General features: G+C 39.9%; 2 protein-coding genes across 3 annotated transcripts; one reads left to right on the top strand and one right to left on the bottom strand.

Annotated features, from left to right (window-relative positions):
- Nucleotides 1-4466: 4466 nt before the first annotated feature.
- arf2a (ARF GTPase 2a) lies at nucleotides 4467-14088 on the bottom strand. Its single transcript, XM_085454675.1, has 5 exons — nucleotides 14008-14088; nucleotides 6105-6259; nucleotides 5864-5974; nucleotides 5651-5775; nucleotides 4467-5267 (listed from the first exon to the last, which is right to left on the bottom strand). The coding sequence occupies exons 2-5, from the start codon at nucleotides 6247-6249 to the stop codon at nucleotides 5106-5108; spliced, it is 543 nt and encodes a 180-aa protein (XP_085310801.1). The 5' UTR covers nucleotides 6250-6259; nucleotides 14008-14088; the 3' UTR covers nucleotides 4467-5105.
- On the top strand, nucleotides 13247-21094 carry wnt9b (wingless-type MMTV integration site family, member 9B). 2 transcript variants are annotated; one of them, XM_085454674.1, is made up of 4 exons: nucleotides 13247-13313; nucleotides 16779-17032; nucleotides 18466-18731; nucleotides 20102-21094. In XM_085454674.1, exons 2-4 carry the CDS (start codon nucleotides 16870-16872, stop codon nucleotides 20561-20563), a joined length of 891 nt encoding a protein of 296 aa, XP_085310800.1. In that variant the 5' UTR covers nucleotides 13247-13313; nucleotides 16779-16869; the 3' UTR covers nucleotides 20564-21094. The 2 variants fall into 2 exon arrangements, with proteins under 2 accessions (XP_085310800.1, XP_085310798.1); XM_085454672.1 differs by lacking the exon at nucleotides 13247-13313 and adding an exon at nucleotides 16173-16367.
- Nucleotides 21095-27209: the final 6115 nt, after the last annotated feature.

Here is a 27209-nt window from a genome sequence, read left to right as displayed (position 1 = left end):
GTGACGGATCCATTATGAGATTGTTAATATTGATGCATCTTCCCTTATTCAGCACTTTGCTGCTTTTTTTGCTTCTTTTTTTTTAAATTTATAGATGTAGCAGTTTCTAACTCCCATGCGTCAGAGGATAAAACAGAGGAGCAGCAAGATGATTAATGTGATAGGAAAGAAGGAAAAATAAAGTCCTCCTGTACAAATGTGTAAGCAGCATTATTTGGACTTATCTCTCAATTTTTTATGAAATAAGAAAGAGGTTAGCCCTGCATCAGACTGGCAGCTAGTCCAGGGTGTACCCCACCTCTCGCCCTGTGGTAGCTGAGATAGGCTCCAGCACCCCTAATAAGCATCAATAAAAGAGAATGTTGGATGGAAGAAACAGATTCTCGTCTGAATCTTGGTTTGAGAAGGTTGGAGGAACCTGTTTTTTTGGTTGGTTATTTCATTAAAAAAATGTCAGTGCCTCCCACCTGACGCCCTCAGAATAAGCTGTTTTGTTTTGTTTTTTAATTTAATTTAATTTACAGCAACTTCAGTATATTTAATGAAGGCATGAACAGATGGAGTCAGAGCAAGAAGATCCTGTTATCAAAACGGAAGTGAAAAATAGACCTTTCACATGCTTTTACTTTTTTTGACCAACCATCTGTCCCACATGGTTGTACTGCATGACTCTTGAGAGTTTACACAAACTGCACTTTTCCAAGTTTTTACCAGTCAATCAAAAAAACAAAACAAACACACAACAACAACAACAAAAATATCAATAGGTAAACTCGATATAACATTCATACCATTCCTTGTTTCTGTTACTCTACTTTAAATCGATGGGGGTTTGCTTTTGAGATTATGACATAATACATGATATTTAGCTTCAAAGTTAGTTATACTTAAACAAAATAGTACTAAGAAAACGTATGTGCGTTAAATGGTTTTTGTTGTCAGTTTAACGGAGCTTAAATCGATTTTTCATCTAGCCAAATGTCATGTGGCTATCTCCTGTACGTATGAAGTTATGATGGGTCAAAAATGCTGGAAAATATACGTAAAATTTGTGTACTTTGTGTGGAAGAAAACTGACGAATGGATGGAATGACAACAATGACAAATAATTCAATAAAGAGTTTTAGATTTTTCTCCATAATGAGACACAAAAATATAAAATAGCGTTAAAATGGAAACATGTGTGAAGTATAAAATCCTGCTTCTGTGCAGTTCTTGATTAGATACACTTTTTTACAGCAGGAGGTCAGAGAGAAGTAACAATGTTAGCACAAAGAGGCACGCTGAAAAGTGGACGTCATGCTGGGGTGAACCAAGAGTTAATGTGCTGTGAAACTACAGAGTGTGATGTCACACTTCAAGGTGAGATTTATTGGATCCACAGTGAGTGCCTACCAAAGGTCAAGTGCAGCTCGATGTGAGTGAGAGGGGCAGAGTGGGAATCTACATATCTTGTAGAAATTACTTCAGGTCATTTCAGCTTTATTTGATAGTCAGAGTGTGGGAGAGACTCTGATAGACTATGGCAGACGAGATGATAATGATCTCAGCTCAGTCTCAGTTACAGAGAAGGACCTCAGAATATAAAAATAACCAGATCTAGTCATTGAACATCTTGCAATTCTAAGATAAAGGGCAACAGCAGTTAATACGAGTTGACAAATAGTGCCTCTATGAAGCCGTGATCACGGATCGCCCTTTATGTTCTAAATGAAAACCTGGATCACAGTCCGTGTCTGGTCTCCCGCGCTCCTTTTCCCGTGTTTCTCAGTTGCTCTCTATAAGGTGCTGTTTCCAAGGTAACAACTCTATGGAGAATTGGCCACCTGAATTTCAGATGGAGTGGAAAAGGAGGGTGAACAGTGGTCTGCTGGCTCTCCGACTGTAAGGAATACATCCTCGTCTTCACTGGTGCTGTCTGTCCTGCAGTGAACATTGGTCTTCATTATGCCATACTCAGCAAGCTGAAATTAAGCCTGTGACAGTTTGGCGTGTTTAAAAATAATTTCTGTTATTGTCAGAATATGTGATTAATGTCTGATCTGGGTAGGTGGGTCATTAGTTTCCCTCATATGCATGTAATTGACATGTGTCAATTACATGCATTAGTGTGGTTAGTTAGGTTTTAGTGTGTTTTTTTACACTCATATTTGTATTCATAAAAAATAGAAATATTTAAAAAAAATTAAATAACAAAGGTCTAATTTCCATACCATAAAGATATTTATATCATTCCAGCAGGAGCATGAATCATACTGCCCTGAATACTTTTTCCTCCTTTGTTTTTGAAGTAACTAACAGGAGCTTTAACAGGTTAGTGATATGGTGTTGTAAGTGTGCCCTCCAGCGTTGATATCAAGGAACTGCAAGACTACGTTTCAATTTAATCTTGAAAATTGTGCACTAACCAGTTTATTAGGTACTCCTTGCTAGTCCAAGGATGGACCCCTGTTTATTTTTTAACCTTCAGAACTACCTTAATTCTTCATGGAATAGATTCAACACGTCTCCTGAAATGTTTCTAAGAGATTTTTGTCCATACTGACACGAGAGCATCTGTGATGCAAATATGCCTTTTTCACCACGCCCCAAAGATTTGGTTGGATTGAGATCTGGTGACTGTGGAGGCCATCTGCGGACACTGGCATCGTCATGGTCAAGGAGCCAGTTTGATATGATAGGACAGTGTGGTCAACAATTTTCATCATACACCGCTGTGCCACCAGTAGTCTAAAACCATTGATTCAAGGCAGCATGGATCATTGCTTTCATGTTGTTTGCACCAAATTCTGACCCTACCATCTGAACATTGGTAGAGTGAGGCTACTTAGCATTTGTGTTAACGAGCAGTTGACACACCTAATTAAAATGGGACTCAAAAAGAATTACAGTTCTTGACATCACCATGAATAGAAATGATTAAGGCCATAAATATTTCAGCAACAAGCTATTATAACCCAAACTATGCCTGCGATTTTGACTAAAGTTCATATTGTGCTGACTATGTCAACTAGGTTATTTAATCAGTTTTTAATGCAATATTAAATGTGACATTGCAGCTTTTGAAGAATTTAATCACACCGACTTGATTTGTAAAAAAAAAAAAAAAAAAAAAGAAGTCAAGAAGAAAGACTTACAATAGAGATCTCTTTATTATAGTGCATTTATCAGACGTTACAAGATGGGTTTAAAAAAAAAAATAAAAGCATAAAAGGTAATTAAGAAATACATATGCACGTACCATGTAATTTTCACAGAAACGAAAATTAAAGCTTCACATCTGAACAAGAGCAGGTGGATGACATTAAAATACATTTTCTTACAGGTTTTTTTTTTTATATATATATATACACACGCACACACACATCTGTATTTCTTGCTGTTTAGTAAATGATACATAGGATGAAGAAAGCTCAAAGGTTAGTCATTCATTTAAGCAAACTTTATTTTAAAAAAAAAAAAAAAAAAAAAAGGAGTCCAGTTTTAGAAAAACAAAAAGGGAACATTAATTTTCCCTTTTGAGGTCAGTAGGTATGACCTTAGAGTTGTCTTAACTCAGTAAGGAATGTGGGGGTGATTGGTTTCTTTCTAAATGTGGGATCCTTTAGAATTAGTGGGTGTAAGGGAAAAGATGATGTCACTGGTTGAACTGCTGTAACAGTGTTACTGGGACACTTCAGCTGTCTGCTGGTATGAGCAATTGGGAGCGTATTTGTGTACGGGTTCTCTGTAACAGCTGAGAGATAAACTGCCGTCTTCGCACAGTCCTGTGTTGTGCAAGCTGATGAGGTTGTGCAAATGGCCCGATGTGACGTAAATGACACCAAGAGAAGCACCTCAGCTACATGCAGAGAAAACACTGAAGCATTAAGAAAGCATTTACAGAACTGACTGATACACTTGTCGTACAAATGTACCGTCTGTCACAGTGCTGACAATGTGGTCTAGAGCATATGCGCGTCCCCTCTGGTGACCTCGTGCTGAACCAAACACAATGAACCCTTCCTGAAACCAACCAACTGGTCCCGAGAGCAACAAAATAAAAACCCACACCAGGCCATGCGTGGATAAAGACTAACAAAAGAAAATATAATAGAAAAGAGACCCTAAACCAAGGAGCTACATACAAGAGAAAATAAATCTACCAGTAAATAAAAAGCCAGAGTGGGAGCAACTCTAAAAAAGGCCTTGTTGTTCCAATGAGTGGGGAGTATATGAAACCCACACACATCCACCAATGACCTAGTAGCTACAACACTCTCCTCCACACATGTAAACATGCAACATTTATTGCCTTTTGTAGACCCAGTGATGATGCTTCTTCTAATCCTCTGCAAAAAAAACTTAAGACCCCATGAAAAGACAGACGCAATAACAGATAACTATCAGAAGCAAAATGATGTGACCTGAATTTTGTAAAATCTAAGGAAGTTAATGTGGAAGATTCACAGACACACCGACTCCGATTACAATCTGATTATCAACAGGATCTACACGTTTATGGAATTAAAAGATTTTTTTAATGTAACTTTATCCAGTCCCTAAAAATGTCAAAATGCATAATTTTCAAAAGAACATGAACTATTCCAGGATGTAACACATTATACTTTATTTTACCAAAAATGACACTAGTTACATAGCACAGTGCATCTTGCAAGGTTGAGAGGAGAAAAAAAACAGTTGTGAAAATGGTCTTAATTCTAATATGACAGGCTGATGTAAAAACCTAATTGTTGTTACCTTTTGGTTTTTGTGATTCTAAACATTCTTGACAGATGACCCACAGCAATAATGTTGTGTTGTTCTCTGTTTTGTGGGAACCAGTGCCTCTGGATGTGCTGACACTGGAGGAATGAGATGTCTTGAGAGCTAACTGTGTTCAAGGCACAGCAGGGCTGCTCCGACTTAGCTCACACGTACATGCACAGTCGTTCGTCCGTTCATCCAAAAATACTCAAACACACACATACAGTACAAATGCAGGGGAGCACTAGCCAAAAGGCCCGACGCTTCAGAAAAAATAGAGAGGGGAAAAAAAAGAGGAGAGCGTGAGACCAGGACCAGTGCAATCTCCCAAAACACCGCACAGAGCTGGCAGTGATTGATCATTTTGCGTTCCTTAACTGGCTTGAAAGCCAGTCCAGACCCTCGTAGAGACCGTCTCCAGTAGTAGCACATGTGGCCTGGATATACCAGTTACGGTGACGCAGGGAGTGCAGGGCCAGTTTGTCTGTAAGCTCAGCTGCATTCATGGCGTTGGGCAGGTCCTACAGGTGCAGAAATTAACCGTTAATAACAAGCGTCCCCTGGATAGGTTACCTCGAATAATTTGCCTTTGCTTTTATTTTGAAGTAAAAAAAGGAGAGTTGAAACCACGAACTGTATCATTATTGACCTTACATTTCAAAAATGTATAAGATGTTTACATCTTATATATTTTTTGCAAGTAGTTGTGAGGTAATGCAGCCAGATGTGTAGTTTTTACCTTCGAGTGATTTTAAATTAAGATGTATTCAAATAAATACAATAACCTTCACCTGATACAAGTACAACTGTAATTTCTAGTAATGAATTCTGAATATCCTGCACAGTTTCATCTGAAAGGGGGTTAAATATGGTGACTTCTTTGACTTCTCAAACACAAATTCACCTGTTTATTTGCAAACACGAGCAACACGGCATCTCTCAGCTCATCCTCAGCCAGCATTCGCATCAGCTCCTCCTTCGCCTCACCCACTCGCTCTCTGTCATTACTGTCCACTACAAAGATGAGGCCTGAAAGTAAAGTAAAAAGGGTCAGTTTTGAGGGCAACCATGAACTAATTCTTATACACCAAAATGGAAAAGATATAAGTTATCTCACCTTGTGTGTTTTGGAAGTAATGCCTCCAAAGCGGCCTGATCTTGTCCTGACCGCCGACATCCCACACTGTAAAACTGATGTTTTTGTATTCTACCGTCTCAACGTTAAAACCTAAAGTGAGAGATGGAAGGTTTAAACAAGTTTCAACCGTGTGTTGCCTTTTTTTCTTTTTTTAATGCCAAAATTTCAATGTTTTGTATCAAGCAATGAAATTCTCATTACAATGTGGGGGATGACTCACCAATGGTAGGGATTGTGGTAACAATTTCTCCCAGTTTGAGCTTGTACAAGATGGTGGTCTTTCCAGCAGCATCCAGTCCTACCATCAGGATCCTCATCTCCTTCTTTCCAAACAATTTACTAAAAAGGCTAGCAAAATTTCCCATCTTGTCTCACCTGCAGGAGGAGAAACTGTCAGTTTGCAAGGTCTCTGATAATGTGATACCAAACTAAAAGCAATTTCACAAACACAGCTGAAGTGCTGACATCAGAAGTAGGAATGTGCGAAACTAGTCAATTAACCGTTGCTGCTGTCAGTCGTGCCAGACGTTCTAGTCATTTAATCCAATTATTAAACGTTTCCACTGACGCCAAATGCTGGTAAATTGTTGCGCAACGTTATGCAACCATCTGCCACAAGATGGACCATCGTTGATCAGAAACACCATGAATCTGTTAGTCTAGGCAGAGTCTTTTTGTTAATTCTTTTTAATAATTATTGTTGGTTATTTTAAAAGTGAAAGAATAAGATCGTGGATAAACGCGGAAGAAACGTGCAACATTTGGAAACCATGATATAAAGTGCTGCACAGTTAAGTGGCTCGATTCCCTACTGAAGAATGCGATTAATGGTTTCAAATGCTTTTGTTTCGAGAGTTTTTGGCATTGTCCTATAAACGGTTCTCAAATTAATTTGATATCCAAGTTTTTCTTGTTTTAAATTAGTCATTTAGTCCAACTGATTTCCCCTTGTTAAGTGAACTTAGAAATTAGTCGCCACAAACAAACCTAATCAGAGGGTGATGTTAAGTTTCTACATTTTGAGCCCCTTTGAGGACATTCGCTACCACTGCTATGCAGACGACATCCAGATATATGTGTCTTTTAAACCTGAAGATGTTTCTAAGCTGCAGATTCTAAATGTGTGCTTAGAAACCATCTAAGGTTGGATGGCTGACAACTTCCTCCAACTTAATGAAGAAAAGACTGAAGTCCTTGTATGTGCTCCAGACAGACATGTACCTAACATAATGAATGCTCTTGGTCCTCTTTCAACATTTGTGAAATCATCTATCAGGAACCTAGGAGTAACCTTTGGTTCTGCTATTACCCTGAATGTCCACGTCAAATCTCTGGTTCGGTCATGCTTCTATCATTTAAGAAACATTTCTAAACTGAGCCCTATAGTATCTCATACTGAACTGGAGATTGTTATTCGTGCATTCATTTCATCACGATTGGACTACTGTAATCCACTGTTTACATGTCTAAACAAAAACTCCCTGAAGCGTCTGCAGATTGTCCAAAATGCTGCAGCAAGGCTTCTGACAAAAACATCTAAATACTAGGGGTGCAACGATATTCGTATCGATATTGAATCGTTTGATACAGTGCTTTCGGTTCGGTACGCATATGTATCGAACAATACAACATTTGTAATTTATTTTATCAATTTTCCTTCTGACGATGCTGTCTGTGTTGAGCGCTCAGTGAATCTGTGTTCGACTACTCCGCCTAGGCTGCACTGTCCAGCGCAGATCCACTGAGCGCTCAACAGTCAGAAGGAAGAGCGCAGGTCAAGCTAGCGAGACAGAAGTTAAGCTCTCCTTGCAACAGGCAAATTGACCCTCATTCAGATCTGGCGTTTGGAATTATTTTGGTTTTCATGTGACGTATGACCCTGAAGGTAAGCGAGTCATGGACTAAAGTAAAACAGTATGTTGGATGTGCCATGCAATGCTCAATTACATGGGTGGGAGCTAGCGTGTTAGCGCAGTTAGCTCGTTAACGTGTTGGCCGTCTAGCCCCATGCACGGAGCGATCGGCGGTAGCTCGTTAACGGAGATTTGCCGTGTTGTGGCGTTAAGGTCATTTCAACGAGATTAACCTGAAAGCACTAGTGGGAACACAACGAATATGACTGCACATTTACGCTGACATCATCCTAGTGCAAAGACAAGTGGAAGCAGACAAAAACAACAAGCATGCATGCTACAAACTTTACCCGAGTCATTTAGACAGCTGTTAGCACATGATTCTCCTTATGCTGCTGAGAATATAGCCCAGAAGAAGCGGATAGTATAGCTTTTATTTTGGAAAGAGCCATTTCTCTGTAATAAACTCTCTTTTCCAAAGATGAGTGATTCCTCAATCAGATACAGGGCTTGCAATATCGCTAGCCCGACGTCCCGGAGCTAGCGATTTTTTCAGTCGGGCTACCAAAATTCTATCTCTTCCCTGCCCGTCGGGCTATTGTAGGAAAAATATATGTCAATGCTTTTGCATTCTTTCAGAAATGTAGCTGGGTAATTATGTCATTGGCATCGGTGAGCCACTGTCAATATGTGACATATTGAAGTCGTGTTTGAATTTGCGCTTGTTTTTTTGCTTTCACTTTGCAATCGTGCGAACTGTGTATAGAGAGCGACAGCACTGATCTGTGAGTGATGATAATTTGTGCACCAATTCCTCTGACATTGTCTTATTAATCGTTAGCTTACTATGCAAACATGACAAGTGAAATCTCCCGCAGCTTAAACATGTGAGAGGTTGATCGCGCAGAGAATCGCTGAGCTTATGTGAGTGCGCATGTAAAAGCATTTCAGTTCTGCTGAGCCAAATAAGACAGGTCAGGGTGAAGAAGTGACAGCCAAAGAAAAGCTTACCACAAAACGGAGAAGTTATGACAAATCAGACTATAAGGCAAAAAGAAAGTGCAGCTTTATGGTTTCATGGACAAAAGAATTTCTGTGGCTGCAATATGATGAGCTAAATAACCAGGGCTGCACATAAGTGGTCCGCAGGTGCGCATTCGCTGTCAAAATAAAAAACACGCACAAGGGTTAGGGTTAAATTTAAAAACTGTACTTTTGAGTTAAAATATATATTTATAATTTTAATAAATGACAAATTAAAAATGCACGAACATTTTTTTGTATCGAAAAAATATCGAACCGTGACACCAAAGTATCGAACCGAACCGTGAATTTTGTGTATCGTTGCACCCCTACTAAGTACTCTCATGTAACATCGTTGCTTATACAGTTGCGCTGGCTCCCCGTTGAATTAAGAGTCCATTTTAAGATACTGGTTCTGACATTTAAAGCTCTTCAAGGACAAGCACCAGCCTACATCATTGAACTTTTACAGCCCTATGTCCCCAGTAGATCCCTGAGATCTTGTTTTATACCTTGTGAAGCACTGTGATCTTTTTATCTAGAAATGTGCTATATAAATAAAATTTTACTTGCTTACAAGAATCTCATGCAGGAAAGTGTCATTATTATTGTTCCCTATATTCCTTATTGTGTCAGTGTTAATGACCGTAAAAAGCACTTCTGTAACATCCTCCTGGCCCTAAAATGAAACAATATTTGCCCTTCAAGTAAACGGCTGCTGCAAAACACACCTCCCAAGTTAAACAGAGGCCATAGTGGCAGTGCTGCTTGTCCTGGGTATCCAACAAGCTTGTGGCTAAGGTAAACAAGAACCAGTACAAAGCATTACACTTAATAAGCTGACAGAGGTTGTCTTAATAACAAAGGAGTAATTGGTTAACTACTTAGAAAAGACGGAAGAGATTTCATTTAGCTAATATAGTTTAGTGAAATGTCGCACAGCACATTTTTAACCTAGTTAGATGACCTGATCAGATGAACTACTGAGGTGAGGTTTCACTACATACAGATGAAGAGGGAAAACATTTTTATTTTAATCCTTTTGAAATGCCAGAAATTCTGCTTTTTCTCATAAATTGTGGTCTCATCTTCAAAGTCTGAGGCACAGGTGTAAGCACATAGATTTGATACTGTTTGAAAAATAATATGTCATCGAAACATTAACCTGTAAACTTACTCTTTACCCAAACCATACAGGAAACCATACACCCTTACTAGATATTGTTTTCATAAAGTAAATTTGCAGCTTAAATAATTTTTTACCAAAAATTTATTTTATTCCTCATAAACCCTGCTTCTTGATTTAGGGCTTTTACAAAACGTTTCATGACGACTATGAGACAGAACAAACCAACTTGTGCTGCTCAGCAGTTTATTTGGTGTAAACTTGGATGAGATCCATTTTTATACCTTTTTTTAAATACCATTTTTATACCTTTAATAGGGATAAATGATATATACTGGATAAGGGTATGTATAGGATTAATCACCTAAAAAATTAAAGGTCACTTTAATAGCTGGGAGAAGAAATACAAGAGTTGCAAGAAGCCAAAATGTTCTTAACCAGCAGGGTGGAAAGTTGTACGGATCACACCTGTTCTAATCAGTGCAGTTTAGTGTTAAATTCTAGTATTTCTAGTCAGTAAAATTAAGTTTTTCCCTTGAAAAAAATAAAATACAATTTTTTAAAAAAGGGAGGCTTAAGTTGTTTTCACACAAACTACTGAAAAAGTCAGATCACGGTGAGACACTCCCCAAAGTTGTTATTTCTCACATGTAGCATAAAGCTGGAGCTTGTGAGCATCTGCTGTGTTCTCACTTTGGAAATGACACAGCCAAGAGCACTGTGTAGCGTCCAGCAGGCAGAACACAGGACGACCACTCAGTAGCTTTGAAAACACCAGGCTTAGGGCTGTGCACTCTATTTACATTTTTATGTGCTATAAAAAAAAAAAGGGAGAGATAAAAAAAGAAAAAAAAAGATCTCATGTACCATGTGTTTACATTCCTAAGTATGCACAACAACAAGCCCAGACATATCTGAAAGCGAGAGACATGTGTCACTCACGGGTTATTGGCTAAAAAGGTGAACACTTACACCTTCTACAGCACCACTACTGCAGCACTGGCTTGACAGACTCTGTATGACAGGAAACAAACAGTGGATGAAACCTGCCAATAAGGTTACATGGTGGAAAAGCAGCGCTTTAACCAACTTGCTAAAAAGCTGTACCATACATATACAAATACATACAACATACAAATAAAAATAATGTTCAAATTCAACTGAAGAGTTACTTTAAAGTTAAGTTCCTTTTGTTACTGTGGAACTAAAGTGCTAAGCAATTATATTCCATTGAAAACACTACCATAGGTTTACTTCTGTTATTATATTTGACTCATGTTGTGTCACTAGATGTAATAAATTGCCATTACAGTTTTTCTTTAGAAAAGAAAGACAGTAAATGCCCATCATTGTCTTTACACTACTGCAAGCTGTAATCACAGCATACATGTGAGCATACAGCGCAAGTAAAACTTGAGTTATAATGTGGCCAGTGGCAACAGCTGGATTAATATGAGCACTTCCGTTTGGTCAAATGTACGCCGTTTGTTGACTGTAAGCGTGAACAGTATTTTGTAGTCATTTCACAGCTACAACATGTACTTGAGACCAGCAGCTCCTGCTGATCATCTGGCAAGAATGTGGTAAACCCAAGACGCGAATTTAACAGTGCCAAAAAAACTTCCTCAAAACGCCCACTGAATGCACACGATAAACACCGACTTTTTGCATGCCTGAGGCTTGATAAAAATAGCGGTAGTCTAAAAACAAGAAAACCCCCCAAAACAAAACACCAGAATCGAGTGTTACAAGCTCACCGCGACATTAATGCATCGGCCTCCAGCGTGAGGAAAAGAAAAGGACCGATTTAACAGAGAGATTTGGAATATGTGGATTTACTGCCAACTAAATTTACTGTTATCTTTTCAGCATTGAGCTCTGGGATGCATCCCACTCTCAGTTTCACAAACAGAAAGCATTAATTATGTTTAGAAAACCGATATTTAGGGACACTATAAAAAGTGATCGATTTCATCAACAAATTAAAGTGCTTTTTGAGATGAGCACTAAAATTTTAAATTTCAAAATATTAATATGCATGTTTGGGGAGAAAAATAATAATAAAAAAGGAAAGATAATAGGATCTCCTAAGCTATTATGAACTGAGAAAAACAAATATTAGAGGTAGAATAACATACTGGAATCAGCAAGCAGCCTTTCAGGAAACAAGACAGCTTTACGGTATCACATCAGAGGTCAATATTTGTCTTTTCTCTGTTATGTAACATTACAGTGTTAGCTAATCATTCAAAGACTGAAGGTTTTTTGAAGAGCTGAAAGACTGAAAAAAATATTAAAGATTAGTTTATTTAAAAATACTGTGGGAAAAAATATTAATTATTATCCTACAGTAAGTAATTATTGCTGAAAGAAAAATTAGCAATGGAACAGAATCTTATAAAAATAGATGAAAGTAACATTTTTTCCAGCTCTATATTAGGCCAGTTAATGCACACTCGAGTCTTGTAATGTTAATGAAATGAATAATTATGGCCCTAAGGGAGTTCAGTATCAATTGATGCCTACTGTCAAAACCGTTTTCATACATCAACTCTAGACTTTGTGTTGAGACGCTGACTCATACCTGGTCACTTTTGGTAGTTTAAAGGTAGGTGTGGTTCTTGGGTTGAGCACATGATGCACATACACACCCCTGCAAGCAGCATTAACGTTAAAAGGCTGGTGACTTGTGCTTAATTTTATAACCGCAAAAAATGTCTGTGTTTACATGTAAACTCTGGGATAAAGTTACAAAGTGCAGAAGTGCACTTCACTTGGATTCTGCAAGAAAGTTTGATCCTCCCTCACAGAGGAGCACTGTCTATATGTGCTTTACTGGTTGCTTAGAAGGCAAGGTTTTCCATTTTTTAAAGCAGTGCATTACTTAAATACACCTTTTCAATCAATTAGTCATAAATAGCAGGAAATTTGACAAATTTCTGTTAAGTGATCGAAGACAGACTCATCACCATTACTACAAGTGGACTAACCATGCTCTTGAGCTTACTCAAACCCACACAGGGTCATTATGAGCCAGGAAAAGACAGCTAACGGGGTATTAAAAGTCACCAAGTCTAGTGACAAAGTTGCTTAGTTTGCAGCAAATTAGGCGAACTAAGGAGGGATGGTCACTGCTGGGTGGGAGAGTGACGTCACCACTTTAAAAAAAAAAGAGGAAAAAAAGATGAGTTTGAAAATTTCACAACTCACTCTATCCAAAATGGTCCAGTTACTGTGCTGTGACCTTTCCAAGAACCTCATGGGAAGCAGCAGTGCATTCAGCTTCCTATAAATCCTCAAACATCATGCTTTTGGTCCGAGGAATGAGGAAGTGATGTTCAGTAGGTGTAAAGCAGTTCTTTGAGTAAACAGGACTGACAGGATCACAGAGGTGAAGCGCCACCCATCCTTCCATTCAATGAAAGAGGTGCGACTGTTTCTGCGAAGTTTTTTGGGGTTTTTTGGGAACCTTTGGGTGACAAAAACTCTTAAAAGTGTCTTTAAACCACTGACTATTATTACTTAACTCTGTGTTTCAAACCTGTCCCTCAGTTTGGTCAGCCGCTCAACCCCCGTAAGACGAAACGTTTTGATTAACAAAAAATAAATAAACACAAATTTCAGTTTCAGTGCTCTGGTGCAATTTAAATGGCGCTGGTGGCAACTTTAAGCCACCAAGCAGTAGAAAAGAAATTATTTTAATCTCCTTTAAGGTTTTATGGGTGAGTTGGAGCTGTGTGACGTTAACGCTAAGTGACAGCTCATTGACGCTAGCTTGCTAACTGTGCTATGGTCGAGAACCAGCGGAATAACGCGTAATATTAGCCATTTAGATCACAGTGAGCTCAAAAACGCCACCGCCTAATACAGTTATTGATTACTGTTTAATAAGGGTGTGTACCCAGCGATCAAAAACTTCTTAAGTCAACACAATGGTGCTAAAGTTAAACTGCTAAGGAAACAGCTTATGAACTTTAAAGTATCCTGCTCAAAGCGTCTACAACTTCAAACCAACCGAGCTGCAGGACTTAAACATCAGCGGCCTTCTTCTGTGTTCAAATGAAATACATATTCATAAGGCTTAACTATATAGTATTATTCAATGAAAAGAAAAATGTTACCTTCACTGGCGCTTCTCGATGCTTCTACACCACCGATCCGGTTCAACAACAAAATGGCGTTTTCCGGCGACGTCGTGTTCTTCTTCGTCACCATTTTCTTCTTCGTGTGATTTGAAGCGGCTGAAAACATTAAAATCGAGGGTTTGCTTCACCAAATGGTGAGAAGGTGACATTACAAGCTTAGTGCAGGACTGCAAAAGTCTTCAGTATCTTAAAAAAACAGTCTTCAGCAATAATCCTCCAGGCTTTCCGAGGTCTTTAAACTTTTTTTTTCCTTTGGACATTTGGCTGCCTTTCCACTCATTTTAAATAAATTTTAAATAATAAGTTATTTTGTGTAGCAAGGTTATATTAATAACCTAGCAAATAAATAATTTTGAACTATGTCTATAGGCACTTTGTTACTAGCAATCTGTTGCAAAAGCACATCTGTTACCACAATTCTAGGTGAATCTATAAAAAGTAACAAAGAAAACACATAAACAATCACTAACAAGGTGATTCCCAAAAGATTGTTATCCAGAAATCTGACATAACCTGGGTTGATGTCCTTGAACGAATTTGATGAAACTAGACAAGTGGAGGACAGAAGAAGTAGTGGCTGGCTTGAAAAAAAAAAAAAAAACCCTATAAAGAAAAAACTATCTACGGCAGATGAAGAGTTTCTGAAAGTCATGTCCTTCAGAAAAAGAAAAAATCCTCCCAAAGACTGACACAGGACCTGAGAGATGGGATTGAGATGATCCTATAATTGATCCATCTAATTCAGGAAACAAAGACTCAGGTATGGCAAATCAGGCAACAGCTGGACTCAAGATTTATTGATTTATTTGAAGAGAAAAAAAAATCAAATTAAACATTTTTGGTTCAAATCATAATTAGTACAGAGGAGTTCAGGAGAGGAGCATGTACAAAACATAGTGGAGACTCCACAATGATTTGGAGCTTCATTTTAGCCAGTGGCATTGGGAATCTTGTCAATATTGATTGAACTATACATTCAGTATCACCAGATTCTAAACCAATACTATGGGGAGTGTCTGGTTGGCAACAGCTTCCCTTTTCAGCATGATGATTTCAGGCTGCATTGAAGAATAAAGGCAACCATCCCAAATATTGACTTTTCAGCTGGTCAGTATTGTGCAAATTCAGTTTTTCCCGTATAGACTGTATTCCTGTGTTTGCAGACATCACCTATTTTTCTCGCAAAATATAAAAAAATTAGGGTTTACTCAAGACTTTTGCTGTTGGCCTCTGGATGGATATATCCAATCATATAATTAATAAAAAATTGATAAAGTAATATTATTGAGTATTAAGCTATAATTTACAACATTATTTGACAGACTTTTCCATTAAAGGATGGGACTGCCTTAACAAAAAAAAAACCCTCCATGCCTCCTTCTTTAGCTTAAACGTGAATCAAATGTAGATACACAACCAAACCATTAGTATTATTGTCTCTACGTTCATTTGTATTCCCAGATTTATTCTTTATTTCAAAAATCCTCTAGATGGGGCTCCATCCATGCCTGTTTTTTCTTTTTCTTTTTTTTTCCTTCGACTGTTTGGGACCAGATGGAATAGGTTTGATTGGAATAACAGACTTCAGTGTCTGATTCTGTCCTTTAATTTCAGAACTATTTTCAGACACGGATCCTTTGCTTTCTAGCCATGCGGGGGTTTTTTTAAATCCTTTTTTTTTTTCTTTCAGTGTGTTTGCAGGATCACTGAATTTATACTCTTTAATAATACAATATAAGAACTTATATGTTAAGCAAAGAAAAAATCTTTTTGCTTTCTGAGCCCCTTTGATCAGACAGATGCTTGCTGTTAGATAACCATCATCATGCATATAGACCCTATGTCTGAACAGTTCTACTGTTTATTCATTGCTTCAGGTAACTGACAGTCCTACTCAAACTTTAGATTCAATCACGACTTTAATTAAGTTTTAATTGTATTATTATTATTATTATTATTATTATTATTATTATTATTATTATTATTATTATTAGCTGATCTTGCATCTTCTGGGTGGCGTTACAGTGGGAGGGAACATACAGTAGCAATGTTGAGAGAATCCAATGACAGTGCGGCAGGATGATGTACCCTCCCCTAAGAGTCCTGCCTCCCAGCGGACCAGGGCGCCTGGCGCAGCGGATTGAGGGTCTGAGTGCATGAGGGGCCCCTTAAAGAGAAGCGCCGAGCAAACGGCACGGACTTTCTCTATTGAAGAATCAGCGAGATGAGGAACAGCGCCAACCCGGCATCATGCGCTCCAGGCTCCCGAGGACCGCCTGCCTATTGCGAATCATTGCACTCTGCATCCTTCTGTCGCACACTGCAGCTTATTTTGGGTCAGGCAATGAACTTTTACTTGTACATTTCATCTCGGTTGTTTGGCTTTTCTGTTTAAATCATTAGAAGTGACCACAGCCACAACCTTTACAAGCTTTAGCTGAATTACGCACGCGTAATTATATTTTTATAGGGCTGTTCGAAGTCCATGTACACGCTAATATGTTCCACTGAAACAAAAAAAAATCCATATTCGCAATTTCAAATGTATTATAAGGTAAATGAACATAAAAGTTTTATTCCTGGATTTTCTTCGAGGGAGAAAATACCGTTGTGGGAACACATTTGTAATAACAACATATGCTGGAGTGGTGACAGAATAGTTTCATTACTGTGGACGCAGTGTTGGTGTATTTTGTCACACACATACAATTTCTAATGTGATTTTTCCCCCTCTTCTATAATCCTAGACTGACAGGTCGGGAACCTCTGGTGTTTTTACCAGCTCCGTTTTCCAATGAAGCTCCATCAGGAAAGGCCCACCTGAAGCAGTGCGAACAAATGACTCTGACGAGGAGACAGAAGAGACTCTGTCGCAGGGAGCCGGGCTTAGCCGAGACGCTTCGGGAGTCGGTGCGCCTCAGCCTCCTTGAGTGTCGGTATCAGTTCAGAAACGAACGCTGGAACTGCAGCATGGATGGTCGGGGAAGTCTTCTGAAAAGAGGTGAGCCACTTTAACACTTTCCTCAATTTTGGGTTCTTGCTCAAGGTCACTGAGAAAGTCGGAAATTCTCTTTTATCTAACTACAAATTATATATGTCTTCGTCTTTATTTACCTGCAGTGCATGGCTGAGCAGTAAGAACAGGATGTTTTATAGATAAGCACACCTGTAGTGCTGCAGGCATGTTTTTGTCGACATAAGCTCATCAATCAAAAAGTGAAAATGAGAAAAATGAACCAGTAAAAAAATTTATGCGTAAACGTTTTACCACCAGTTTAACAGCTGTAAAAGTTTGTAAACAATAAGGTTTCTTGTTCAAATTTAACGAAATAATTAAACTGATATTTTCTATTTTATTTCAAACAATACAACATTTTACAAGCCCCTTTCTCACACAGGGAAGCAACTTTTTCAATAAGATGTATTACATGCTGTACAAGATAGAAACTGAATATACACCCGTTTATAAGGTTTTACAGGTTCTTTGTTTTGTTCCTAATAGTCGTTTGTTGCATTTCTAAATAAACAATTGAGACATGAGCTTCAACTATTTGCAGCAAAGTGCTGAAAATGATTCCTGTATATAAAAAAAAGCTTGGTAAGTTATTTTGCTTGAGAAAACCAGTGACAAAATTAATTTTCTTCATCTCATTTAAAGTTAAAAATGTTCCTAAGTCATTCTGTATACCAAAGAATGTGTCAAGATAACACTCAGTAACTCCTCTGAACCCCTTGACTTGATACAACCTTTTAAAGTTTTTGAGAAGCTGCTTACTTGAATACTTTATAATTTACATGGCTTGATACACCTATTGATTAGCTACCGTTGGATCACCATATTGCATATAGCTCAAAATCCCTCCTGTGCACATAAACTCCTTTAGGATCTTCTAAGCTTTATGCATATGGATATCAGCGTGTGGGAGAACATGAACAGGTCAGCACAGAGGTAATGAGGGAGTAGAAAGCCAAGAAATGTGGTGCGGTGCAGAGTGCTCAAGCCCTGTGGTTATTTTTATCTCGGGAAAGTGGCCATTCCCAGAGGAAAAGGGTGGCGTGATTACCCACTTTCATCTGGGAAAATCCTTCCTAGTCAAAATAATAATTAATTGGATCAAAATATACCATGGTGATGGCTCTGGGTGAAGCAAATAACAGTGCAAAACCAAAAGGAAATGTCAGGAGAGGAATTGCAACGTAAGTAAACTTGCAGAATTGCTGATGTTGTTGTAAACCCTGACAACGCATCGAGTCCTCTGTAAACATTCTGGCTTAAAAGGTTAATCGGTGACGCAAAAAGCATTTTGTCGTAAATTTTGTTCTTTCAGAGCAAATGTTTCAGAGCACCAATAGCTTTTGCATCCAAAGCCTTGAAAAAATGTAGCTTTAAATATTTTTTCTTTTCTTCCACCTCCCCTGATCCCTCTGCCACAGCTTTCAAGGAGACTGCATTCCTGCTGGCTGTGTCCTCTGCAGCACTGACCCATGCACTTGCCAAAGCATGCAGCTCAGGTCGAATGGAGAGGTGCACTTGTGACGATTCCCCCGGGATCCAGCATCGGGAAGCGTGGCAGTGGGGGGTCTGTGGTGACAACCTGAAATACAGCACCAAGTTTCTCAAAAAGTTCCTCGGCCAAAAGAGGGTCAGCAAGGACCTGAGGGCTCTGGTGGATGCCCACAACATCAACGTTGGAATTCGGGTGAGTGTAGAAATATTACATCAATTATTCTGCAGCAAAACAGCTTACTCCTTGAAGCCTGAGGCGACAAAACGTACGCCTTAGCAACACTCAGTTCGATTAATTGTTCTGCGATTTTACCTGACAATTACACCTCTGACGCAGTCCCGAGTATCAAATGTTATTGAACTGTAATCCTCGCCTCTATATTTTTCATGGTGCCAGCCAGATAAATGCTCTCTGATTTGGTGCTGTCATCGGCCCGAGCGGATAATACAGAGGCAGAGGGTGAGGCAGTTGTAGTGAGGAGACAAGATGGCTGTGGGATGGTTGGAGCCAGGTGTTTTCAGGCATGATAAAGCTTGCTGTGCGGGCCAGCAGAAAATTAAAGGTCTCATTTCAGAGAGAACGATTATAACCGTGGCCTCTTTTTAATATACGAGCAAGCATTTTTTTCCACTTACTGGATCACTGTGCTCTTCATAAATCCACCTAATGTTCATAACCACCACTGTGTAGCTGTGAAATAGCAGGCCCCAGGGTCCTACTCCTGTAGCTCACACCTAGACAAGGCTGATGTGGAGAAAAAGGAAAAACACAACTATCTTATCTAATCTTTACTGAGTTAAATGTTTTCCTCAGTTGACACCAGTGTGGCCAGAAGAGACCAGGAGCCATGTTAACAAAAACTTAAAGTGGTCGGCATCCCTCATCTCACATTAATGGTGTTCTGAAGCCCCCGAGGGGTTCATGCCTGCAAAAGGAGGAACTGAGCAGAAGTACCTAGAAGTACCCTCTGGGTCTCTCTGTATGACCTGTCTCTGGCCTCTGCAAAGACAGCAGCTCTCAGGCTGAGTGATTGCTCTCATCACTGACCATCAAGCTCAGTGAACTATTAACCTAAATGAGGGGCACCACTACCAAATGCTGCATTATGTTTTTGGCACTTCTTGCGCAGAAATTCTTATTGATGTTTTCCATGAGCAGGCATGTACTAAAAACAGGGTGGAGAGATTCCACTCGCCCCTGTTTGTCACCTCTGCCTCAGGCTTTAGGAAAGAGGCAGGAGAGAAGCCGACAGAGCTAGTTTCAACACACCGAGGAAAAAAAAATAGCAAGAGCTGTCCAAGTGAGAAATGCGGGGTGAAATATGACATGCTGAACAGCATCTTTCAATCCATTATGTCAAATTTTTGACTGAGGTGAGCTAAAGGCACATATTGGCGGACCACCACTCCTAACCCCCTATGCACCCTGCAGGAAATTGTCTCACTCTTGCCAGATAGACCTCCCAGATAAGAGGCCAGGTAATGAATCAAAGTGAAGGAACTGACATTTCTTCCCTTTTTCCCTCCAATTCCTACCCCCCTCAACCTCCCATCTTATCCCAGGCAGTGAAGAGCGGACTGAAAACAACCTGCAAGTGCCATGGTGTCTCCGGCTCTTGTGCTGTACGGACTTGCTGGAAGCAGCTGTCTCCTTTTCACGACACTGGACGCCTGTTGAAGTATCGATACGACACTGCTGTGCGAGTGCTGAGCGTCACCAACGCAGCCACCGGGGAGACCGAACTCGCAAGCCCCCGTCGCCAAGGTCAGAGCCTCCGGACTACCGACCTGGTCTACCTGGAAGACTCCCCCAGCTTCTGCAGGCCCTCTCGCTACTCCCCTGGTACAGGTGGCCGTTCGTGCGCCAAAGACACAAGCTGTCAGAGTCTGTGCTGCGGACGTGGTTATAACACAGCCATGCGCCTCACCAGCCTGTCTTGCCACTGCCAGGTACGCTGGTGCTGCCACGTGGAGTGTCAGACATGTGTGAGAGAGGAGGAGGTATATACCTGCAAAAATGCATAGCTGCATGATGAGATAAAGACATCTGCAAAGACCTGAATAAAGAATGATCCTTTGAGTCAATGGAAAATGTGATTTAAAAAAAAATGAATCACTGATCATGGACAGGACTGAACTGTAATCTCCTATAGACACTTAACACTAAGGGATTGTGAACTGCATGGAATATACAAATGTAATAATATTATACTGCTGGTTATAGTCACTAAATTGATATGCAACAGCTTACTGTAGGTGAGGATGTTTTCAAACTACCCTGCTTTTCTCTCGCTGAATGCACTGAAATCTCACTCTCCTGAGGATGAGGAGGGAAAATGCTCTTACAGCAGGTACTGGACCGGACTGGAAGACATCGGATGCTGAATCCTGTCTGCAAGGAAGCTCTAAAAGGGATTTTGTTGTGTTGTAATTGTCTCCCTCCATTTCACTATTTATTGTGCCAGTTTTGTTGTACTGCTGCTTTATATTTTAATTCTTGGAATCAATTGTTATCAATGAGGCTAAAATAGCCTTTAAAGGAACCTACCTGTCTGACTTTCTGTCTGCTGTGGTGAACTTTTAGCTAAAGTTCAGTCCTGACTAAAAAGCACTTAAGTTGCTCTTGCTTCATGAGATCCTATGTGCATTATGAATTGTTTGTCTTTAGGCCTAAATATATGATTAGAAAGAATCACTGGAAGCTTTGAGCAGTGATTAATGCCACACAACCTACATTGTAACTGATGCATGAGAAGCTTATTGTGCAAGCAGAGAAGCTGGCTTTCAGTTGCTCTTATGGAAATGTCTATGGAAATCTTTACATGTGGACTAATGTGGGCTCAGTAGAACAAAGGGAAATACCTGGGGCAATAGTGAGGGAAACACCAAACACTGTGGTTAAAGATCACTTTTTTGCTTAATTTATCAGCATACCAGCCTGGCTCTTCTAATTCTGCTGTTTATAGAAACACACACTTTGCTATGCTTTCAAGTTTAAAATTATTTGGCCGAACCATTTGGTCTTCAAAGTCTAATTTAGCCACGTCTTTGTTCTGACTGCCTTTGAAGTGGGCTAATCATGCTCCTTATTTGCTAAAATTGCTAATCAAAGACAATCACCCAGTTTACTACCCTTATATATTCAACTTCAATGTGTCCATGTGTGCAGGTCAAAAGTGCGTGCCGGACCCCAAAGGTTTGTTTTTATTGGCCAGTTAATGTTTTCTCTGAGGGACTCTGAACTGTATATATAATCTGAGTATAACTCATGTCAGGGGTCCTGGCGTCTGACAATGTGGAATCATAATTTTCTACCTCACTTCATCTTTTGGCAAATATCAGTAAGATTTATGAGCTATGCAGAGTTATCCTCTCTGTAGATACATGTTTTCCCCTCTGCATTCGTTATAAATATCATATTTGAGATGTTTGTACAGCTCTTTTTAATTTGGTAATATATGAATACTCATTTTTCCAAAGCAAGTTTTTATAAAAATCTAGTTGCTTTACATTCTTATTTAAAACAAATAAGGTTAATAAATGGACAACGAGTCACAAGGCCTACGTGTTTGTTGTGTCTTGCTCAGTTGCTGCAGGCAAACACACTAAACCATGCGCACACACACACACTTCACACGCAACAAGGAAGCGAGCGCAATACACCTGCCCGAAACACGGCTCTGTGCATCGACTGAGCAAAAAACCACTTCCTGCTCATGGTGGCCTGGCCTCCTTTTCATCTGAAAATCCTGTGGTCGTGCTGCATCGCCATCAACCGCCCAACCGAAAGGCGAGGGCTGCGTGCGCGGAGAACACGCTTACAGGTGTTGTGCCTCTGGCCAGCGCACCAGCCGCGATGACAACCATAATGCAGATGATGACAAAGGTGGTGACTCAGAGGAGCGCTGTCTTTCAGAGCATTTGACCCCCAATTCACCATTAGAAAGTTACAATCGACCGCCCCACAACGATGATGAGAGCAGTTTATGTGCTATTATCCCTGAATCATAACTTTCCACTCATTTGCAAGGCATCAGTGAACCTACAGCATACAGAGGGCTATTGTATAAGGTATTTATAGTGTGCTCTCTGGTGCTTTTGATGTTGCTCTCTAATTACTGTGATTACGCATTATTATTCCTTATTAGAACATTCACTTAAAACCCAAAGCATTGCAGTAAATTATAAGATAATTTTTTAAATTACTTTATATTATTGATGTAGAGCAAGTTATTGTTGGGGCAAATTAGTTTTTAAGTAAGATGAGTAAACTTGTCTTGGCTGTTCAGATATTTTAATGAATTTTTAGGACTACCTTGCATAGAAGAAAAAAACAGCTGTTTGCTTTAATGGCAAAACTTTATGGAGAGCCAAATGTCACCTTGGGGAAATAGGGAAAGGTTAGCTTGGGTAATAGAGAAAAAAAATCTTAAATGTTTTCTTGTTTTTGTCGAAAACTATTCCAAAACCAAACATATGTATGCAAATATTCAAAGTTTCAGTTTTACTAAACTTCATGTATTTTCACTATGATACATATCCGGCTTTAGTGATTTGAATTCTGACAGCTCGTTAAAGCCACTGCAGAGCCTTTAAAGGTATTTTACCTCAAGCAATAAAATGCACCACTGCTTACTATGAATCACCAGCGGCTTACTCTAACTCTGACTTTATGATATTTCACCTTTTTTGTTTCCCATAGTCTTTAGGACAGTTTCACATACTTTCCCAAAGCCTTAAGCTAACATGATCATTTAAAGAATCACTTGGTTAAATAGGGCAGTTTTTTTTTTTTTTTTAGATATTGAAGAGTTCATACTTTAGTGATATGTGATCTCCACTGGACCGCAGCAAGATTCTTTGGTCTGTCCAGCAACTATATTGTATTGCCTCTTTGAACTTTTGAATGTGTCCTTTGCTGCAAAACTAATTTCCCTTCTCAGACAATAAAGTTGAAAAATTCAGTTCAGCAGTACACAAAATGCGTCAGCATCTCTCCAATGACTGAGGTCAAACCAGTTCGTGTGGTCAGACTACTGACTCACCACATTAACTCATCATATTATAATAATCCAGATCAATATTTAACTTTATTCATCATGAATGTCATGTATTAAAAAGCTGCAGGATAAAGAGCAAGACGGCGGAGTGTGTCACGGAAAGAAAGGTGGAGCAGGGTTTAGATATTGAGGGACATGAAGGAAAAAGATGAGGATGGAGGGATGAGAAGGGATAGCTTGTGGCCCCGGGAGGCCTATCCCCTGCTGCTGCTCTTGTTGTTTTATAATGAACTCCTAAAGCTTTCATTTCCCTCACTACCCTCACTGGAGGGGGCGCGGCGATGGGGGCTGCTGAGTCCACGGCCGGATTCGCACGCACCAGCCCCAGGGGTGGGGAGCTTTGAGCTGGGTGGGGAGGCTGGACTGAGCAGAGGTGCAATAGCCAAGCGCCTGTGTATGTGTTTGAAAGAGTCCTGACAGCAGACAGGTGAGGGCGAAACAGTTTTTGCATATGTGTGTGTGAGCATACTTGACGAGTGCACACCTGTGGTCACTTCAGCCGTGTTTGTAGTGAGGTCTTCATGTGCGGGTGTGGGCTATAGTCACCCTGCCATGTGCCGGAGCTTCTCTCTGTCTGCCTGAGACACTGAATAACATAGATAATGTAGGTTAAGGCTGATGGTAACACTATCTCCTGTGTCTTCACCGGCTTGGTTCAGGTAAAGGTTACTATGCCGGGTTGGGCTGCAGCAGTGCACCATGCTGTGATAGATGAAGATGAATTGGCAAATCAGGGCTGGGGCATTTTTTCAGATATGTATTATATTTGCGTTGCTTAGCAAAAAGATATTATCCATAGAGACTTACATAGCTTTCAGGTTTATACATCACTCATTTGTGTAAGAACAGTAGATGTTAACTCAAGCGTGGAAGGCTTGGTAGATACTTTGCTCAAGGACACAAAGCGAAGTCCTGTCCTGTAATCGAAACCTCTGAGCCCCAGGTCAAACATCTACACCCTACAAGACTTCCGCCTCTGGAGAGGAGACTCTTAGACAGCATTGGAGCTGTGCCTAATCCCCACACCCTGACATCACACGGAGATAATTAAATAATGAAGACGACGAGGAGAGGAATGGATTTGGTGAAGAAGAAGAGGAAAAAGAGAGATACAGAGAGTTGTGAATACAGCATGGGGTAGGAATTTGGAATGTGAAATGACTAATGCAGTTGCTCAACCCACAACAAGAACATGCACTGCCTAGAGCTATGACAAGGCTGAGTGCATACCTCGAACTCAGAGGGCTGGGTTGGACTGGGATGGTGGCTGAGTTCCTCGCAGTAGGTGATGAGATAGCGCATGCCTGTTTGATGGTCAATTAAGCGGGCACAAGGTTTAAATGATGAATAGTTTGGTTTGTTCACCTGCGGATGGAGAAAAACAAGAAGAGCTGACAGGTATTACAATACAAATGATTAGTTCATACAAATTAATATAGGATACTAAATCAATCAAAGGAAAAATATGAAACTTGGAGTACAGGCTTTGCCTTAGAGCTGAAATTTACTGACAAGGTAATCAACTGAAGAATGAATGAGGATCTATTTTGTCTGTCAATAAAACATTGAAATCATTTTCTTTTCTTTTTGTCTCTCATAAATCAGAGTTGGAAGGGATAAGCAGCCTCATGGTTCTTAGAGGGAACCGATATCATCGTTGACCGTTTGTGGATCTTCACATTTTTCAAAAATTAATTTCATTTCTTCTAAACTGAACTGATTTAATTCCAATTTAAATCCTTCTAAGCTTATGGTGTTTTTAAGCATGTTAGCACTGTAGACAGTTTAATAGATGGATGTAGCTTGGTCTAAAAATTGAAGATCACAGGCAGTGGCTTAAGCCTGCATTCTTTTTCATCGTCACCGAGGGAAGACTCAGAAAAATTATCCGGTTTTAAATAAATTTGCAGCAAAATAGTCCCGTCTCCCTTGTTCAGTGACCTCACTAATTGATCCTGATGACTTCATGAGCTTACACACTGAATAGAACATTAGGTCCATTAGTGCATTCATTTGCTCTCTTCTCTTTCCCCTCACCCCCAACATGGGTTGATCAAAGTGCAGTACAACTAAAAGGAATAGACAACACATTAAAAAACAAAACTAAAATGTAATAAACTCACTCCCATTTAAATGCTAGGGCGTAAAGATGTGTCTTCAAGTGGGATTTAAAAGATGTGGAGAGTTGGTGAGGTTCTATCCCCTGCAACACATGCAACTATAGCAAAAGCCTGTGTCATCTGTGCTTTAGGCTCAGCTCACCTTAAAGTATGCATAGTTTTAAGTTCAGAAAGAGGGTACGAATTGCAAGAGAAGATCTGATTATTGGGCTTTTCTCTGTAATATTGCAAGGACTTTACCTTACAATATAAAGCACCTCAAGGGGACCGTTCTTGTGATTTGGTGCTATACAAATAAAACTGAATGTAAATCGACATGAATTGAATTCATTTTATGCAACTTGTCCAGGTTGCAGGGGGAATGGTTTAAGCAGAAACACAGAGACTTTCCTCTCCCCATCTACCTCCTCCAGCTCTTCCAGTGGGACCACAAGAGATATGATCTCTCCAGCATGTCCTGGGTCTGCCCCGGGGTCTCCTCCCATTAGGACATGCCTAAAACATCTCACCTAGGAGTTACCCAGAGGGCGTCCAAGTCTGATGCCTGAACCTTCTCAATGGTTCCTCTCAATGTGGAAGATTTAGTGTCTAAACTCCTACTGAATGACACCCATCTTTGAGGGAGAGCCCAGACACCCACAGAGGAAGTTAAATTCCTTGTATCCAAGATCTCTACCAGTCACTACCCATAGTTTGCAGCCATAGATTTTCCAGTAAGTTTCAAGCTTTGATTTCACTCTAAGATCTTTTGTTTCCAAATATCTTCCTTCTCCCTGAGGTTTGGGTTCTCGAACCTGTTGAGATTCATTTGTTTTTGTTTGAGCTACCCATCTGTAAAGTCTTGAGACTCCTTCACAGGTTGTGATTTAATGGTTTGGACAAAAACATTCCACAAACACATACAAACACCTGCCAAAGTACTGAAAACTACAATGACAGCGCCGATGACACATTCACAGGCAGACTCACACAGAATGGGTTGATTTCTGGTAGTTTAAAAAAAAAAAAAAAGTATAACACAGGAGTGCTGATGAACTGGTTTTACATAACAAAGATACCTGCAGATGTTTACCCGATTCCTCTTGAACTGTCCATTCTCAAGCCCCACAACTACCCACCCATTGGGAAGCTCCTGTGGGAGGTTGTTCTCATGCTACTCCACAGAAACACCTGCAGCACCAACAGAAGAGTTTACATGGCAGCTGCTGTGATAAGAGCCCACACACCTACATAACTGACTCCTCTGCTCGATAAATGGCACTCCTCTTGCTTTTTCTCTCACAGCCACATGTGCACACTGCACACACACACACACACACATGCATACACTCACTGACCTCCATCACAATCAAAACTAAACTTTCCCACATCAACTATGTCCAGGAAAGAAAAACACAGATAATGTTCTGAGCTATGTCTTCTCCCCAACCGGCAACATCTCTGAAAGAGAAGTCTGGTATGTTGCCTGTGATTATTTGTGATACCAATACC

The sequence above is a fragment of the Copadichromis virginalis genome, linkage group LG4 (genome assembly GCF_057382275.1).
Source record: "Copadichromis virginalis isolate Kocher_CV1m ecotype Utaka linkage group LG4, C_Virginalis_male_GT1.1, whole genome shotgun sequence".
Lineage (NCBI taxonomy): Eukaryota > Metazoa > Chordata > Actinopteri > Cichliformes > Cichlidae > Copadichromis > Copadichromis virginalis.
Note: the sequence above shows the minus strand (reverse complement) of the source record. Positions and strands in the feature narration are given on the sequence as shown.

What these genes read in the sequence shown, in the direction of transcription:
- wnt9b (XM_085454672.1), top strand. Translation starts at nt 16,282, where the DNA reads ATGCGCTCCAGGCTCCCGAGGACCGCCTGCCTATTGCGAATCATTGCA. An exon ending in CACACTGCAGCTTATTTTGG is followed by an intron (nt 16,368 to 16,778) that starts GTCAGGCAATGA and finishes CTATAATCCTAG; the next exon opens with ACTGACAGGTCGGGAACCTC. An exon ending in GGGAAGTCTTCTGAAAAGAG is followed by an intron (nt 17,033 to 18,465) that starts GTGAGCCACTTT and finishes CCTCTGCCACAG; the next exon opens with CTTTCAAGGAGACTGCATTC.
- arf2a (XM_085454675.1), bottom strand. Translation starts at nt 6,249, where the DNA reads ATGGGAAATTTTGCTAGCCTTTTTAGTAAATTGTTTGGAAAGAAGGAG. An exon ending in TACCACAATCCCTACCATTG is followed by an intron (nt 5,975 to 6,104) that starts GTGAGTCATCCC and finishes CTCTCACTTTAG; the next exon opens with GTTTTAACGTTGAGACGGTA. An exon ending in TCGTGTTTGCAAATAAACAG is followed by an intron (nt 5,268 to 5,650) that starts GTGAATTTGTGT and finishes CTGCACCTGTAG; the next exon opens with GACCTGCCCAACGCCATGAA.